At 49.0% G+C, this 17,570-nt stretch overlaps 7 protein-coding genes across 7 annotated transcripts; 3 read left to right on the top strand and 4 right to left on the bottom strand.

Annotated features, from left to right (window-relative positions):
- Positions 1-34: 34 nt before the first annotated feature.
- On the top strand, positions 35-897 carry N7466_005865 (D-aminoacyl-tRNA deacylase; the record flags this gene model as incomplete). The annotated part of the gene is made up of 5 exons (XM_057165262.1): positions 35-41; positions 97-275; positions 334-376; positions 447-673; positions 748-897. The coding sequence occupies 5 exons, from the start codon at positions 35-37 to the stop codon at positions 895-897; spliced, it is 606 nt and encodes a 201-aa protein (XP_057020861.1).
- A 327-nt stretch (positions 898-1,224) lies between these two features.
- N7466_005864 (CYP40/PPID family peptidylprolyl isomerase) lies at positions 1,225-2,627 on the top strand (the record flags this gene model as incomplete). The annotated part of the gene is made up of 5 exons (XM_057165261.1): positions 1,225-1,237; positions 1,321-1,388; positions 1,453-1,462; positions 1,525-1,611; positions 1,675-2,627. The coding sequence occupies 5 exons, from the start codon at positions 1,225-1,227 to the stop codon at positions 2,625-2,627; spliced, it is 1,131 nt and encodes a 376-aa protein (XP_057020860.1).
- Positions 2,628-3,357: 730 nt separating this feature from the next.
- N7466_005863 (uncharacterized protein) lies at positions 3,358-5,265 on the bottom strand (the record flags this gene model as incomplete). The annotated part of the gene is made up of 1 exon (XM_057165260.1): positions 3,358-5,265. One exon carries the CDS (start codon positions 5,263-5,265, stop codon positions 3,358-3,360), a length of 1,908 nt encoding a protein of 635 aa, XP_057020859.1.
- Positions 5,266-5,498: 233 nt separating this feature from the next.
- On the bottom strand, positions 5,499-5,858 carry N7466_005862 (uncharacterized protein; the record flags this gene model as incomplete). Its single annotated transcript, XM_057165259.1, has 2 exons — positions 5,499-5,637; positions 5,815-5,858. The coding sequence occupies 2 exons, from the start codon at positions 5,856-5,858 to the stop codon at positions 5,499-5,501; spliced, it is 183 nt and encodes a 60-aa protein (XP_057020858.1).
- Positions 5,859-6,971: 1,113 nt separating this feature from the next.
- On the bottom strand, positions 6,972-7,628 carry N7466_005861 (uncharacterized protein; the record flags this gene model as incomplete). Its single annotated transcript, XM_057165258.1, has 1 exon — positions 6,972-7,628. One exon carries the CDS (start codon positions 7,626-7,628, stop codon positions 6,972-6,974), a length of 657 nt encoding a protein of 218 aa, XP_057020857.1.
- A 30-nt stretch (positions 7,629-7,658) lies between these two features.
- Positions 7,659-14,865, bottom strand: N7466_005860 (polyketide synthase; the record flags this gene model as incomplete). The annotated part of the gene is made up of 2 exons (XM_057165257.1): positions 7,659-14,150; positions 14,212-14,865. The coding sequence occupies 2 exons, from the start codon at positions 14,863-14,865 to the stop codon at positions 7,659-7,661; spliced, it is 7,146 nt and encodes a 2,381-aa protein (XP_057020856.1).
- Positions 14,866-16,122: 1,257 nt separating this feature from the next.
- N7466_005859 (uncharacterized protein) lies at positions 16,123-17,568 on the top strand (the record flags this gene model as incomplete). Its single annotated transcript, XM_057165256.1, has 2 exons — positions 16,123-16,654; positions 16,724-17,568. 2 exons carry the CDS (start codon positions 16,123-16,125, stop codon positions 17,566-17,568), a joined length of 1,377 nt encoding a protein of 458 aa, XP_057020855.1.
- Positions 17,569-17,570: the final 2 nt, after the last annotated feature.

Raw genomic sequence — 17,570 nt, 5'->3', positions numbered from 1 at the left:
TTTAGATTTCTTTCTTTCTCCCCACCAGGTCGAAATGAAAGGTGTGCATATCGAATTCATTACACCTGCCATGTTTCTCTGCTAAATCCTTTCCAGTTGTTATTCAAAGGGTCAAGTCGGCCTCAGTGACGGTCGACGAAGAATTGATTTCGTCCATTGGCCGCGGATTACTTGTTTTTGCAGGCATTGGCCAAGATGATACCGAGAAAGAAGCAGAGAATCTTGTGAACAAGGTTCTCAAGGCGAAATTCTGGCCCGATGAAGATGGCAAACAGGTTAGCTCCAACAGCTCTGGATTTGAAACCTGCGACCCAAGTCCTAACCCCTTCGCAGTGGAAGAAAAATGTACAGGAAATAGAGGGCGAGGTTCTCTGTGGTATGGCAGCTCCCATTCATGCAAGTTATTCTTATACTTCACTGCTAATATTATATCGTCTCATGTCTAGTTTCCCAATTTACCTTATATGCCAAGATGAAGAAGGGCAATAAACCCGATTTCCACGATGCGGCCAAGCCTGAGACTGCCCGTCAACTCTACGATCACTTCTACAACAAAATGAGCTCCTCCTACAAACCCGAACGAGTGAAGAATGGTGTCTTCCAGGCGATGATGGAGGTGGAATTGAAAAATGATGGGCCAGTGGGTGTTGACTACCGCAGTGAAGACGCAGCGGTATATATTGCCTTCCTGGCTATTGTCCTTCATGCGTCGTTAAAGACTTGGGTGCTAATTACTTTTCTTTCTAGGTCACTATTGAGATCAACACCAATCTTCCGAAAAAGGAGCCCAAGGAGCCCAAGGCTGACAAGGACAAAGAAAATGACGAGAGCGGGGAGGGGGCTGACCCGATCAACCGGACATTTGAATTCCAATTACCTGCAGAGTTGCTGCAATGATGAAAGCAAGAGCTGGAAGACGATAAAGAGTAATTTATGCGATCATGGCCATGTATATACCCACTAGAGAGTTCATCACGTTCTGATATAGACCAGTCATAAAGCGTTATAGCATCGGAGTATGGGTTGATATGGAATCTTCGTGAAGAACCGCAACAAATCTTCCCCACCACAGCAAACTGCCAGCTTCCTTTCTCTCCCCTCTTCTCCATCCCTAGCGATCTTCCCTTCCGCTTCCCACCTTCAATCTTAATCCCCACTTTTTTTTTACTCGTCTCTTCACTTCTCTCGCTGTTCAATCTCCGGTCACTTGACTTAATCGAAGCTATGGCGACCTCTCGTACGTGCCTCAATGCGGGGTCGGTTCTCCGGGCCCGCCCGCAAACACGCAAGAATTTGACTGATGGCTAACCCAGCGCTTAGAGCGCCCCCGTGTCTTTTTTGACATCCAGATCGGTGAAACCCCCGCTGGACGCGTTGCATTTGAATTGGTAGGTTGACATTCTTTGTTTGGTGAAATGTGAGCCCTTGGAGCTAACTCGTATTCTTCCTCAGTTCAACGATGGTACAACCCCGAACCAAATTTGCGCGCAACCACATAACATATAGCTAACCCGCCTTGATTAGTTGTGCCCAAGACCGCGGACAACTTCCGTGCTCTCTGCACCGGAGAGAAGGGCATCGGCCAACAGGGCAAGCCATTGACTTACAAGGGTGTGTCTTGAACCCCGCCCCCCCCCCCGCAATGCCAATGGCAAGCAACAATTCGCTAACCAGGTCCCCGAAAAGGCTCTATCTTCCACCGTGTTATCAAGCAATTCATGATCCAGGGTGGTGACTTCACTGCGTTCAACGGTACCGGCGGCGAATCCATCTACGGCGAAAAGTTCCCCGACGAGAACTTCGACTTGAAGCATGACCGTCCATTCTTGCTGTCCATGGCCAACTCGGGCCCCGGCACCAACGGAAGTCAGTTCTTCGTTACCACCGTTCCCACTCCCCATCTCGATGACAAGCACGTTGTGTTCGGTGAGGTGATCAACGGCAAGAGCATTGTCCGCAAGATCGAGAACATGTCCACCACCTCCGACAAGCCGAAGTTCGACGTCAAGATTGTTGACTGTGGTGAGCTTAAGGGTGCGGAATACGAGAACGCCAACAAGCGCGTGCAGGATGCCACCGGCGACCCTTACGAGGACTTCCCCGAGGACCACCAGGGCGAGGAGTTGACCGCGCCCCTCGCTTTCAAGATCGCATCTGATATCAAGGGTTTCGGCAACGCTGCATTCAAGAGCGGCGATTTGAACTTGGGCATTGAGAAGTACCAGAAGGGTTTGCGCTACTTGAACGAGTTCCCCGAGCCCAGTGAGAACGATCCCAAGGAGCTGGCCGAGCAGATGAAGTCCCTTCGATTCACCCTGCACTCCAACTCATCTCTGCTGGCTGGCAAGGCTCACCACTACCGCGATGCCAAGACCTGGGCTGGATATGCTCTGCAGATTGCGGACGCTGCCAATGTCAAGGATGCCGACAAGGCCAAGGTGCACTACCGTCGTGCTGTCGCCCTCATCGGTCAGCGTGAGGAGGACTTGGCTCTTAAGGACCTCCAGGAGGCTCTCAAGTTCGCCCCGGGTGATGCGGCTATCACCAACGAAATCAACAAGGTGAAGAAGGCGGTCAAGAACCGCGAGGCACAGGACAAGAAGGCTGCCCAGAAGTTCTTCTCCTAGAATCCCTCCCACGGTGTTCTTTTCCTCCGACCTTGGTTCCCCCCAAATATGATTCATGACGCACTTCCGGTTGACTCTACGATGCATGATGTATGATAAACATTTGAACTATCATCCGGCATGGCTCCTGTGCTTCGGTACGCCTGCAGCGACCATTACAGCCAATAGTACAAGATCCCCATGAAATATCCTCAAGCTTTAGATCAGCATTAGAACGTAGAAAGCGGTAGTAAATGGCAAGATACCACGAAGATAGACAAAGTCAGTGGGCATCTGAAAAAGCTCGCAAGATTTTTGTTACTTAGAAAGAGAGGGAAAGTACAAACATTTCGTATTTATGCTAGTATACTGGGTTTTAGCTAAGGATTTCGTCTTATGCTGGATGTTTTTCTTCATTAAGTTTACTAGTAGTATGCGCGGTGGTTGCTATTAGGTAGTAGTAGGTATTTTCCATATGGGCCATGCGCGCCATATGTTCCTTCATGAGAACAATATGGGACTCCGCCTCCTCGTGACAACCAATCTTACACCCGCCAGAATCGTCCTTCGAATTTCCCTCACCACATTTCAAGATAAAGAACCCTGGATATTCCGCTTCATACTTCTCTGTTACATTGGAATGTTCTCTTTTGCCACGAGTAGATTATGGATGGCCATCTGAAGGCACCACTGGTAATGTTAAAGTCATTTCAATATTCATTATGTACATACTATATATAACAATTTCTAATTAAGCTTGCAGATCATTCACAAAAGCAAGGGTATCACGGTTATCGTCCATCAGACGAGCATATTCCAAAAGTAGTCGGAAAACATAGATCTCCATATCTTCCAATCGCAAAACCTGCTCAGCCCAGCTTTTTCCACCCATCGCAATCTTCTCTGCCTGTCTATCATGGCCATTATGTCCTTTATAACCAAGGAAGTATTGGAGGATACCATAGATATCCATGTATAACGAGTCGAGGGGCACAAAGTGTGCCCAGGGGATTAATCGTGAATCGTGCCACTCCTTGTAGACAGTAGCCTTGATGGGCAAAGAGGTTGACAGCAAGAATGCACGGTATCGGCCACTGAACGAGTTGCCGTCAATATCGGGCAGGTATTTGTAGGCATATTGGTCCTTCATGGGCACGGGCTCGACGATGCTGAAGTATGGGTCCTGGTATACGCAGTGGAAGCCATCTTCGGGTGGGAAGCATTTTAGATCCAGGAAACCTAGATCAGTGTGCTCGTCCAGGAACTCGGGGAGTTTGCCATCAATACCAGCCCAGACATTGTAGTATTGGTAGTCTGGCTGGCGGAAGTTGATTCCAGCTGACGAGGAGCCGTTTGTTGTAGCTACCGTTGTACCATTCAGCATGGATAAGAACCGTTGACGTTGGTATCCTGTCCAAGTATCCTCGCGAATGCGGCCACCGCTGGCGATTCCGCGCCAGAAAATAGTGTCCTTCTTCTTTGACCAGGAACCACCCGTGTTCTGGAAACCTCCTGAGTACATGGGGTTGTCGAAGTAGTACATTGGCGGGGGGAGTAGGATCTCGTTGTTCACGGTCAACTTCGATCCTCCGAAAAGCGGGAATAGTTCGTGTGCGGTGGATAACGAGATAGGTTCGATGAAGCTGCCGTGCATTCCCTGCAGTTCGGCTCTCCAGCACGGGTCCTTGGATTTCTCGAAGTCCTCCACATAACCTGTCTTCGAGAAGTTGCGGTAGTTGAAGAATTCGGGAGGGGGGTTCGCAAAGTCTAGGTGAGGAATGTTGGATTTGCGGCCAGGGCTTTCGGGGGGACAGGCATCGCGCATGATATCCCAGAAGGGTCGTCCGGGTCCTTCCCAGGCTGGGCCCCAGGACTCAGGAAGCGCTTCGGGATCGAAGGCGTCAAGCTGCATGTATTGGTCGGTAGCGGTACTGGGGTCGATCGCTTTGCGACGGATCAAGTCCTGCTCACGATATTCGGAAAGTTTGTCCCATGGAATGATGATCCGAGACTCGTCCATTCCGTTCAGTGGGATGTCCATGTCGGGCAGGAAGTTCTCGAATTTCGATACCATATCCATCCAAACCTCCAGCCAGTTCACACCAGTGCGGCCGACAGATGCTACTGTGTGGTTGCGAATAACGATGCGCGGATCGAATCCCGAAGCCTGTCGGCGCATTTCTTTCGGATCCAAACCCCAATATGGACTCACATCATCGTAGATTTGATCAAACAAATCTTCGATGAAAAGAGCATTTTTGGACTTGGCATATTCATACCATTTATCGAAGCCCGGGGGTGGGTGACGCCCGCGGCGCAATCGATACTGCTCGGCAACCTGGGTCAGGTTGTAGACCTGCTTGTTGAGCAAAGCTGCCCATTTCTTATCGGCATCGCGAATCAAGTGGTCGATAGGGTGAGGGACGGCATTCGGGTCATCGTGGCTCGTTAACGCAATGGGATCTTGGTGGATAATTGGGGATTCTTCGCTCGGTTTTAAGCCGTCGCTTTTGTCGTCTTCGTCGCCAACAGTTTGATGGATGATTTTAAGCGGGTAATCAGTTACACGATACAAGCGACCCACGATGAGCAGGAAAAGGAAAGATGAAACGGCCAGAAGGGTGAGACGGGCCTTCAGGCTCAATTTCGACGATAACATGGCTGAAGAAGCCGGGTAATATAAGGCACTACCAGCTCCTTCGCAGATAAAAGGGGGGGGAACATGACTGGAACCAAAAAGTAATGAGCCGTTCTCCATGCTTATGGCCAGTAAGTCCCTTAAACCCTGAATGGGGAATAGTTTGAACCAGCGCCAATGATACGCCATAGGTACTGGGACTTGAACGTGGCTCCGCTTCCGGCCAAGAAAGATCCTGATCAAAGCACCACCAATCATTGGACAGGAGAGTATGAAATATGGGTCTGCACGAGTTCAAGACCACCGGGTTGGACGCAGAGCATAACCGAGTGGGTATCGCGTAGTTTTCTTGGATCCCGCCCCGCTTCCCAGGGCCAATTCAGGGAGCCAAACCTGGAAGGCGAAAATAATATGTCATTATGTGTCGCGTAGTTTGGTGTGGAAGTTTTGGGCCTATTTCAAAGCTATTCCTGTGTATATGATGAACTTGGATGACTGGTTAAATTCAATGAAAACAGAAGATGGTAAAGCTCTGGGGCGCAAGCACTTGGCGGAATTCCCGGTTCTTACCGTATGCGGCGCATGATACGCATGTGGGCAATTCCAAGCTCCATATTTCAGGCTCGCGTAGTGGATATCATTCATCACATTTGATTGGCTAAAAAGCCAACCTCAACTGGTTAATTACCATTAGTATATAACTGTCTGTTTTCCCATCGGTATTTATTGCCTCATTCCTTCCGGCCTAATTTAGGCGTTTTAGTTCAAACTAGGACTTTAGAAGCTATACTATTTAGGTCCATCTCTCCGATATGGGCTTTCAAAGTCAGAACGTATCTAGTATCTACAACAAAATCAACTAGTAGATATCTCCTACCTAGTAAAGAAGGCATAAATCATCCATACCTGGCCGCTTTTTGATGTTGAACATCAACATTGCAACATTGAATGTTTACACATACTACGAACGCACTAGGAAGATTGCGGTAACAGAGAGGATCCATGGATCCTTGCGAGGTTGGAAACTAGTGCCTCTACAAGTATCCATACACCATACACCCGGGCACGTGCTTCCAAGTTGACTAGTAGGTACAGATGTGCACATGTGTATGGACATGGTGACCAGTGGTCGGATTATTAGATAGTTCAAGACTTCAAAAAGAGGTAGAGGTATAGATTCGAAAATTGCATGTTTAGCTCCAGGGCCATGTACCCGACGTGCCCAGACACTGAATGGATACTCCATTCAATATTGAAGGGTGAGGTGGTAGCACATTCAATGTTGGCTCCACCTGTCTGTAGATAAAGTATGCGTAAACTGGTACGTGTAGAGGTTGGAAGCATGGGCTTGCCTGCATGACATGTGTGCACAATGGGGAACCGCGATAAACCTTCCGACCTCGAGGACATAATATTGCTAGAACCTTGGGAGTGCCCAATGTTTCTATGGATACCCCTGCAAGTTGTACAGCCTTGATGTTGTAACAGGCTTGTTGCCGAAAATTCAATCGGTCGGAGATGTGTTTCAAGGTTACTCCGAGTCCGTACGATCGTGGGGAAGGTAAAGTTAAGGCTAATTCCATGTCTCCACTACTAAATCCGAGGATTTTGACGATTCGGGCAATGAAGCATCCGATTTCTCCAATTGAAATTTGAGGAAATGCAGCGGAGAAATAAACAACTGAGTAGATCGAGGAAATTAAAATCCTCAACAATGAAAAACAAAATCAACGCAAAAACCCCAGTTCCTTCCAGCTTTGAATAAACAAATTCGTTACTTTATCACTAACTGGGCCCAAGGTAGCCAAAGTGTGTGAATGCTCACGTGCCTTTTTTGTTTCCAATAACAACCCACCACAAGACATGCGCAAGAAATTGGCATCCACAAAATCGATCAGCAGAATTGCCGGGTTCTCACCCTCCGGACCCTCCACCTGCCGCGGGTAGTCCTTGACGCGTTGAACCCAATCTCCGAAGGGAACAATATCATTCGACGGGATTGAGAGCATGCTGGCCAAGGTAAGGATCATCTCCTTCCAAGCCTGGCGAATGGGGTTGTCGATGTGATAAATCGGGTATGGCGTCTCAGTCAAGGGGAGCGAAACCAAATCAACAAGCGTGCTCGCGACAGTATCTACCGGAGTCCACGAGAGAAGACCATCAAAGTCAGGCAAAGCTTTCAGAGTCTGAGAGGACTTGATTATAAACGGGAGGTGTTCGGTCGGATTCCAGTACCCGCTTGTGCTAGAGCCCGCGACTTGACCAAGACGGACAGTCATTGCTCGGAACCGGTCAGGGTGGCGATGAAGCGTCTCATCAACCATCAACTCACAGGCGTACTTCGCGTCGCCATACCCGGTCGGAAGGACAGAGTCGATCGTCATGCGTTCTTCGGGGACACTTGGTCGCCCGGTTCAAATGGGCCAGTGGCCCACAGTCGCGATCGAAGAAATAAATTGGAATGTAACTTTCGTGTTTTCAGGTCGAACAATGGAGATATCCCGAGCAAAGTCAAGAAGGTTACGCATAATCTGCAATTGGGGTTCAAAATTCTTGATTGGCCACTTGGCATTCATAAGCCATGCATTGTGAACAATATGTGTCACCTTTCGGACGAGGACTTCATAATCGTCACTTGAAAGACCGAGTTGTGATTTAGACATATCGGTCTCGAACACACAAAGCTTTTCAGCAGCTTTAATCGGAAGAATGATGCCTTTTTTGAGAAGAGCCTGGTTCTGTCGTGACCTGGGATCTTGCCGACTGCGCCGATTGAGACAAATTACTTGAGTCACATCTGGCAGGGACGCGAAAGTTGCAACGAGATGGCATCCTAAGCTCCCAGTGGCACCTGTCACAACAACATACCGACTGGTAGAATGACTGGATAACTGCCCCGGCATCGGCATTGAACGATCCTTAATGGAATTACCAAAGCCGATCGTCATGTCATGGATATAACGCTCAACAATTTCTTGCCGCGCGACTAGGTCAGCCGGTGGAACCTTTACCGACCGCGGGGTTTCAAGTCGTTCATACCTGTCGCCCGAGGCAAAGGCCACAATCAGCCGCTCAAGCTTATTTTCCGGCAGTTCTCCGTCTGTCCAGTCAACATGTCCATACCCGGCAGCTTGGAGGTCTTTCTCCCATCGGGATTCGTGCGTGACAGCGTGTGTCCGGCCGTCATCGAAGTACCACCAACCCTCAAATAGGCCAAAAATGATATCCACCCAATAAAGAGTGCCTGTCATTTCGACCATCATGAGGAAGCCGTCATGGCGTAGAGCCTTGCGGATATTTCTGGCAGATTGGCACAAGCTGTGAGTTGCGTGAACCGCGTTGCTCGCAATGACAATGTGCTGTGTGCCAATCAAATCATCTGCTGGGACCTTCTCAATGTCGTGGGTTCGGAACTTCATGAAAGGGTACTGTTTGCCGAATCTCTTCCGGGCTGCTGCAACAAAGGAAGGAGCAAGGTCGGTAAATGTATACTCCACCGGCAATTTGAGTGAGGCCAAGAGAGGCAGTAGCCAGCGTGTGGTTCCACCGGTACCTGCACCCATCTCAAGAATCTTGATCGGGCCACTATTCACGTCGATTTTGGAGACTAGTCGACCGAGGAAGTCCTCCATCTGCTTGTACATCAGACGATTGATGGGCCATTCTGCATATAGACCGGATACCAACTCCCGGCCTTCAGCGGTTCCGAAAATCAGCTTGATGCCATCTGTTTCGCCGCGCAGGACCTCTGCAAGATGGGATCCAGTATAGAAGGTGAGCTTATCCGCAGTGCTCTGGTCTGGGAAACGAGTAAGCAGACCCTCCAGTAACTCTTGGCTGGACTTCGTTGGGGCTGGCACCGCTGTGCGAGTGATAATGTCGCGGTCGACGTTGATTAGACCCGCAGCATCCTCTAACATATGGTAGAGGTAGCTAACTAAACGAGTGTGTTCCTTCGGATGTGGAATGCGCGGAAATTTCTGGCCAGGTTCAGCAGTGCAGAATTTAACGCCAAGCTGCTCGAACGCCTCAAGAGCAAGCGCCACACACATCTCTATTTGCGCGGGAAGAACTGTGTCGACATAGTTAGTTTGATGATGATCGGCGATCTTCTTGTCAGTCAGGCTTTTAGTCTCGTTGAACGCTTCCATAACACTCGCGAATGGAAGACCTAAGCCTGGAGCCAAGTTGAGATGATCAAGTGGTTTGTCAAAATCTACAAAATCCACCGGTGTACTCGGAGTAGTGGGTGTACTCGGATAAGGGTCGTTAAGTGACGATTTCTCATCGCTTTCATCAACCACCTGCTCAGAAACTTCGCTACTCGCCTCACCAGATACAAATGATTCAACACACCTGATCAAAGACGGCATGTCGACGATTTTCATGAGTTCGCTTTCGGGTAATTCGATCTTGAACGCAGCTTCGATCTCATGTGCCATCTCCATCCCCATAAGCGAGTCAATCCCCAGCTCAGCAAGCTCGCTCTCATCCTTGATTTCGTGCAATTCCAAACCAGAAAGATCTGCCAAAATCTCTTTGATTTTAGGTACAACATTCACCTTCGGAGGTAACACTTCCGACTCGTTTGATTCGAGCGACTTTGGCGTATGTACTTGAATGTTAGACGGAGGAGCAACTGCGACCGTTGGATGAACTGCAAAGAGATCTATGGTAGGTCGCTCTACCGAGACTTTGATGCTAGCAGGAGCTGATTGGCCATCCCGGGCAGTGAGACGAGTAAGAAGCTTGCTCATTGAGGCCCTGGATACTCTGACATAGCTGATCCCCAGAATGACCTCGACCAAAGCACCGGTATCAGAGTCGAAAACAAATACATCTGTTAGGAAGGACTGGTTGGAGGGACTATGATGTGTGGCCAGTACGTCATAAGACTCTGGCCTGGGATCGTTCTGCCGAATTTTGGGCGATCGAATCCATTGCTCGATACCATTTGCGATGAACATGTCGGCAGGTGACTGGTTGGTCATGCAGTTGACATATACTCCGCCAACCTGGCAGAAGCTATCGGCCAAGTGACCATCGAGCCATGTTTCTGGATTATACTTCTTGACCACATGTCCAGCCGAATGTGTTCCTTTACTGACAAGTTTTTGGACTCCACGGTACTCCTCTCCATAGTCAACAATCCCGGAGAATATTTTGTACATATTGTGACTGCGGAGGATTTCGTCGACACCACCACTCTGTAACATGTCGGCACAGCGTTGGTGGGTGAAATGACGTTCGAACCGTGCGAACTCCAGCTTAAAAGCTGGGTCTTCGACCGACCGAAAGATAACTTTACCAGTGGTATGAACTGTCTTTGAGACACCGGCACGCTCCAAATCATCACTGAAGACATGGAAGTCCCAAGAGGGGGTGTTAGAGCTCTCGCATGCGGTTGTCCCGATCCATACAGCGCGCGCTGGATTGATGCAAACAGGAGACTGGTTCACCACTGCTTGGATCTGAGGCTCCATCAGAGTATCAGCCAAATCAGGCCTGATTAATTGAACTGCATCAATAGCTAGCTCAAGCTGAATTGTCGCGGGGCAGATAGGTGCCGTTTCAGCAATGACATGGCCTTCAATAAGCTTCTCGTATTTTGGAATCATGGTGTTGATCCGGAATTTTGCGAGGCGCTTGCCATTGTCCTGGTACCCAACAAAACTCAGAAGAGTGTCGGGAAGCTTATTGACATCTGCCTCTGACTTTTGCAATATTGGTGCCTCTGTCATTTTTGGCGGTGCCTTCAACTCAGTCCAATGGCGCGCACCCTCAAATTGATACGGAGGAAGTAGGAGCGGGGAGTGCTCTTTTGTCTGGGCAGATTGATGCGCCCAAAATTTCGCGGTGACACCGGCTTTCCACAAACTCACAGTGGCAGCGGTCAGGTTGTTCCAGGCATTGTCGCTAGTGATGTTGATTGCTTGGAAGTGCGAGCCGCTGGGGTTACCAAGAGCTCGGCTTGCCATGTTGGTGATAGTAGAGTTTGACCCAGCCTCCAGAGCGACACATTCTGGGTACTTTTTGGCTAACCTCTGTAGGGCGTGGTTAAAATACACTGGTGAGCGTATGTGGTCTGGAACAAATTTTGCGCTAAGCTTGTCTTCACTGTGGATCTCCGTCGCTCTCTCCATTTGAATGACAGGCTCTTTAAATGTGAGACCTTGGGAGCTTTGCTCAAGGCGCTTGAGAAGAGGATCAAGTAAGACGGAGTGGAAAGCATTCGACACCTTCAATCGCTTGTATTTAATTTTCGCGAAGGCAGAGTTCGATAACTTCTCCTCAATGCCATCAATAGCAGCAGTAGGGCCCGCGAGAGTGAAGCTTTTGGGCCCATTATAGCATGCAATGCTGGCTGGCTCGACGCCAGCGCAGGCCTTATTGGATTCACTGAGCAGATATTCAATGTCAGCTAGATCACCTTCCACTGCCATCATTGCACCCTTGTCGCTACCCCAAGCATCGCGGATCAGAGTTGCTCGTGCAATAATCATCTTGATGGTATCTCGAAGGGATAGAATCTGCGATATGCAAAGAGCAGTAAGCTCTCCAAAACTGTGACCAACCAGTGCGACAGGCTCGACGCCAGAATCAATCCAGCTACGTGCACAGGCATATTGCATGGAGAATAGAGCAATCTGCAGTTGGACTGTATCAGTTATGGATGTCCGCGTAAATATATTTGGATAGATGCTGCCAACACCGAGAGACTGAGCCACGGCATCAACAGTATTCAAGTGCTTCCGCAGCACGGCCACTCGCTCATATACTAGCCGATCAAGCCCAACGAAAGTGGAAACCTGGCCACCAAAGCACAGAATAATTGGCCTTGCTTTTGGAGAGGGCATTGATGCCAAGCTCGGGCCACCATTTTCGTATGCGACAAGCTTCTCCTGCAAATCTTCCAAAGAGTGAGCGCCGAATATCAGAGTGCGCTCCAGCTGAGGATTACTCTGGTGGTTTAGATTGAAAGCGATATTTGAAAGGGATAAATCTTTAATCGACGCATGTTGGCGGGCAATAAACTTCCGAAAAGCCACAGAGTAATGCCGCAGGCTCAAGTCATCCAACCCAGAGAACCGGAATGGATATGCGATGGCTGACTGGCACTGCGATGGCGTTTTGATATTAGCTCTAACCAAAGTGGTTGGTGGTTGAGTGATAACCAATGATGCATTGGACCCAGATGCACCGTAGTTGTTGATTAACGCAGCTCGGAAGTCGGTGTTCCAAGCCTGAAGGCTGGTTGGAATGCTGATCCTATCCGCAGGGGTGGCGCCGATCGCAGGATTAATAGAGCTGAAGCTAGCATGCGGCGGAATCATCCCGTTCTGAATCATCAGAAGGATTTTAATTATTGACACAATTCCCGAGGTGCACTCGGTGTGACCGATCAAACCCTTGACCGAGCTAAGAGTCAAGGGCTTCGTGCGAACGGATCCGCCCAGGACAGATCGAATACTTCCATACTCGGCAGGATCACCGACAGCTGTTCCAGTACCATGAGCCTCGACAACTGAAATATCTTCTGGCTGAAGACCGGCTTGCTTGGTCACCGTGTGGAACAAATCAGACAGAGAGGGCACGTTCGGGACGAATATCGGGGTACAGTTCTGGTTTTGTTGAACTGCAGAAGCGGCAATGACACCCAAAATCTGATCGCCGTCATCGATAGCAGAAGATAGCTTCTTCAGGAAAACAGACGCAATACCTTCGCCTCGGCAGTACCCATCCGCCTTCGCGTCAAAGGGCTTACACTGACCAGTAGTGCTCAAGAATGAAGCCCCAGACAGATTCTGGAACCATAGTGGGTTTGTCATAACGTGAGTGCCACCAGCCAGTGCAGCGGTGCATTCTCCACTGAGAATAGCTTTGCATGCTGAATGAACAGCGACAGCAGAGGAAGAACAAGCGGTATCAATTGTCAGCCCCGGCCCAGTCCAGCCAAAGAAATGACTAACTTTGCCTGCAATAAAACCCTGAAGATTGCCGGTAGCAGAGAATGCGTTTGGTGCGTGGCAGGCGATATTACTTTCATAATCGCAGGCGCAGACACCGACATAGCACCCGATGTGCTTATTGGAGCTAGCATTGTGGAAGTATCCCGACTGTTCGACTGCTTGGTAGGCAATCTGCAAAAAGTGACGTTGCTGAGGATCCATAGTTGCACTCTCTCTCGGGCTTTTCTTGAAGAACTTGTGATCAAACTCGTCGTGGCCGTTGATAAAATTACCAAACCATTTTCGCTTGGGATCTACATCCCGGAACGGTGTCAGGAAACTGAACCGTTCCTTAGGAACCTCTTTATGCTGCGACTTTCCCGTGCAAAGAAGGTCCCAGAATTCTTCCAGGTTGTCGGCCCCAGCGACCTTGCATGACATACCGATAACAGCAATATCTGTGGAGGTCATAGCGCGTTGCTTTTTATGTGGTTTTTCAAGATCCGTAAATTGAAGGACTTGGTGACCAATTCCACGCAAGATGGACGATGGGACTGAGCGTTCCGGGCCGAAGGATATCACTTTCCCATATTTTTTATCCAGGGTATGTTCGCAGACTGCAGTAAATGTATCGAACCACTTGGGTGGCTCCACTAAGATAGAGCGTATGGCATGGTGGTGCAGTCGACCCTTTGTGATATGCTCACCCCCTGCATTGGACCAAGTGGGAATGATCAATTCGGAAGCATCTGGGAACTGGAAGTCTGGGTGGGAGTCGCAAAAGCTCAATATCTCGGGAAGTTGATCGTGGTGGCAGTCAGCATGGAATCGTCCATGCAGGCTAACCTCGGCTGTAATGACGCCACAAGCTCGTAGGCGCAGCTGCATCTCAGAGATGTGAGATGCCAATGTGGTGATAGTAGCACGATCCTCGTCATAGTTGACAGAGACATATGTCTTGTTCGGAGATTGTGTTAGTCAGAATGTTAACTGACTAGAGCCAGGTTCGTCTACTTACATCTGAAAAGTTTTTTAGGATACGTTGCATCTGGTCGGCCTTTGCGGCAGAGTTCCAGGCTGCAGTCAGCGATTTGGATGGACCCTGTCCCGAGGCTGCATCTTGCGCATCCACAATCATGCCAATAAGCAGACCCAGACGGACCGCAACAGCAGAATAATGCAGGAATTTTGCCTTGTTGCCGGCAGATGAGACGACCAGGGAACTCAGAAGTCCAGTGCAGAGACCCAGTGTTTCTTGGCCGCTTTTTGACAATGCAAAGAGATCAATACTCTGATCCAATTCAGTATTGGTGTGCTTGATGAAGGATGTATACTGCGTGAGATGAATAATAACAACCAAAGGAATCAAAAGAGCATTCGGCAGTGGAAATTCAGTGTTGAGAGACTGGCCAATGGAGAAGGCTTCCTTCAAATCCTCTAACTTGTTCAGCTGAGTCCCAGCCTCAAGTCCAGGAATGGCTGCGACGATTGTCTTCCAATACAATGGTAGACTGACAATGGTATCGAGGGCCCATCCATGCTCCTCGGAGTCGAGGATAGTCTTCCGCAGTTGAGCAAATGAGTCGTTGTTGAAAGACAACGCGAGAGGACCGAACAAGAACACAATGGGTCCTGGTTGCTGGCGGCTGGCAAGATCTCGAAAGTCGACCATTTTGGCTTCAATGTTTGAATCCAAGGATTCTATCAATTTCTCTAATGAATTCGTGTAGTGGTGTATGCGAACTGTAATTGCAAAATTTTCAAGATTCGAGTGGACAGCAGGTCTTTTCCAAGGTTGGAGATGAAGCTGGAAGTATTCAAGGTTGGCATTCAAATTCTGTGGTTGAATGGACTAGCGAATGGAAATTTGTAAAAAAAATAGGGCAGATATAATATCAATAGTCAGGACTTGGCTTAGAACGGCTGAGTACTAGTATCTGTTGGAAACACCCGCAACTTTTATGTTCTAGAAAATGAGTTTCAAGGTTTCACAATGTTTCTCAAGGTTCAAGCTGACGAACATTGAAGGAAAGAACTCCAGGTCTTCGCTATATACTACCTGCAAGGCGATTTTTGATTGACTCAGATGCACATGTGGGCGGCTAACATTGAATGTACATCATCTTGGCACTTGATACGATGCCCCGAGTGTCGAGGATTTTGATAGAATAATATTTATCCTTCTCTTCTCTTGTCTGAAACCGATTGGGCACAAGATGGAGAACTCTAGAATCAATCGCCATATGCTAAGCAGTTGATTCCAAGATCGGCAATTGCCAAGCATGCGGATTATTTCCACAGTACTAGCCCAATGCAGCGAGAAAACGCGACTGTGGAGAAAGCGGTATATGCACGGGCATTGATAGCTTTCTGCGAAACGATGAGCATGAAGCAATAAACTCCGAGGTGGGGATGGGAAATTCCGGTGCGACTATGAAGGCTTAGATCTTAAAATTGGTTTCTCCGTGGGCTTGAGTTGAACATAGACTCTACCCGTGTTGGTCAGCCTATTGAACTCATGCCTAATTGGCTTCCGAGTGTTACACCCTTGGTAATTGTTTATTTGACTTGATCGCTTGCCTAAAACGAGGATCTACAATGAATCCGTCTAGTACTCTTCGTTTTTTTCCCCATAGGGACCAGGGTACTGCTTTCACGCCTGGCCATGTATATCGGGCGCCAAATACTCCGAGTGGTCTGAGGAGGAAGTCATTGGAAAATCAATCTATCTAATCAAAATCCTGATGATAAATCTCCTCTCTCGCCAGAACAACATGTTTCTGACAAAGATTGGAACGCTATATTTGGGGCTATATTTGGTTCCGGGATACATAGCCGTGCTGCTACAGCATCATTCCGCCTTCGCTCAAACACTCACGCAAATTTTGGAACAAGAGTTTTGAAGAGATATTCAAGAATCAGCAGTAGCATGTCGGGCCAAATTTCAGCGGAAAATGAACCCGTGTCAGTGGCCATCATCGGCGGAGGAATTATCGGTCTCGTGCTCGCCGTCGGTCTTCTCCGTCAGAAGATCCAAGTGAAGGTGTACGAGCAAGCGCAGGGGTTTAGAGATATCGGCGCTGGGATTGCTTTCACAGCGAATGCAGTCAAGTGCATGGAGCAAATCGACCCAGATATCGTCACAGCCCTGCGTTCTAGTGGGGCGGTGGCTAGCTCCAAAGGAGACGAGACAGACCCGAACGACTATCTCCGCTGGCTGGACGGTTACACTCAGCAGCAAAAGAAAGACGAACCATACTACCAGCGCATGCTATACAGGTTGGATGCAGGTTACAAAGGGTTTGAAGGGTGCAGGCGCGATCAGTTCCTTGAGGCGTTGGTAAAGACCATCCCTCCCAACGTGATTCAGTGTCGAAAGAGACTGGAGACCATAGATGAGGCAGGAGATGCAAAGGTTCAACTATTATTTGCAGATGGGTCTGTGGAGGAAGTTGATGCAGGTATGTATCTCTTTCCTTTCCCGATTTTTCGCAGAGAAGGCTTCTGAGAAAATCCACCATACTCTCTAGTCATTGGCTGCGACGGGATCAAATCTCGTGTACGCGTACTGCTCCTCGGGGAGGATCACCCAGCTAGCCACCCGGGCTATACACACAAAGTCGCATACAGGGCTCTAATTCCCATGGAGGACGCAATCAAAGCCTTGGGCGAGTACAAGGCCAACAACCAGCATTATCATGTTGGCCCGAACGCACACCTGATCCATTACCCCGTCGCCAACCGGAAGTTTGTCAACGTCGCAGCGTTCATCTCCGATCCACAAGAGTGGGAGGATGAAAAGACAGTCGCAGCAGGCCAAAAAGCGGATCTCATCGCCGCTTTTTCTGGATGGAACCCTTGTGTGCACAATATCATCGAGCTATTCCCCGAGCAACTTGACAAATGGGCCATCTTCGATCTCTGGCAATACCCCGCACCGTATTATAGCAAGGACAGGATATGCCTTGCGGGGGACGCTGCTCATGCGTCTAGCCCACACCACGGAGCGGGTGCATGTATGGGTATTGAGGATAGCCTTTGTCTAGTTACCTTGTTCGGCGAAGTCAACCAAACTATAGCGAAAGACCCATCTTCAAAATGGCATGCGTTGAAGACAGCGTTTGAAACGTTCGATTCCGTTAGACGTACTCGCAGTCAGTGGCTCGTTAACAGCAGTCGGCGGGCGTGTGAATTTTACCATCAGCCTGAGTGGGCCGAAAAGGACAAGAGGGTGAAGGCGCAGACATGTTTCGAGGAGCTGAAGGATCGGTCGCACAAGATTTGGAACTTCGATTATCAGGGTATGATTGAAGACACTGTTCAGGGGTATAGGGAGAATGTACTTGTGTCAGATGGATCTGGAAGTGAAATATGAAT

The sequence above is a fragment of the Penicillium verhagenii genome (assembly GCF_028828195.1).
Source record: "Penicillium verhagenii strain IBT 33310 chromosome Unknown utg000006l_segment0_segment0, whole genome shotgun sequence".
Classification (NCBI taxonomy): domain Eukaryota; kingdom Fungi; phylum Ascomycota; class Eurotiomycetes; order Eurotiales; family Aspergillaceae; genus Penicillium; species Penicillium verhagenii.
Note: the sequence above shows the minus strand (reverse complement) of the source record. Positions and strands in the feature narration are given on the sequence as shown.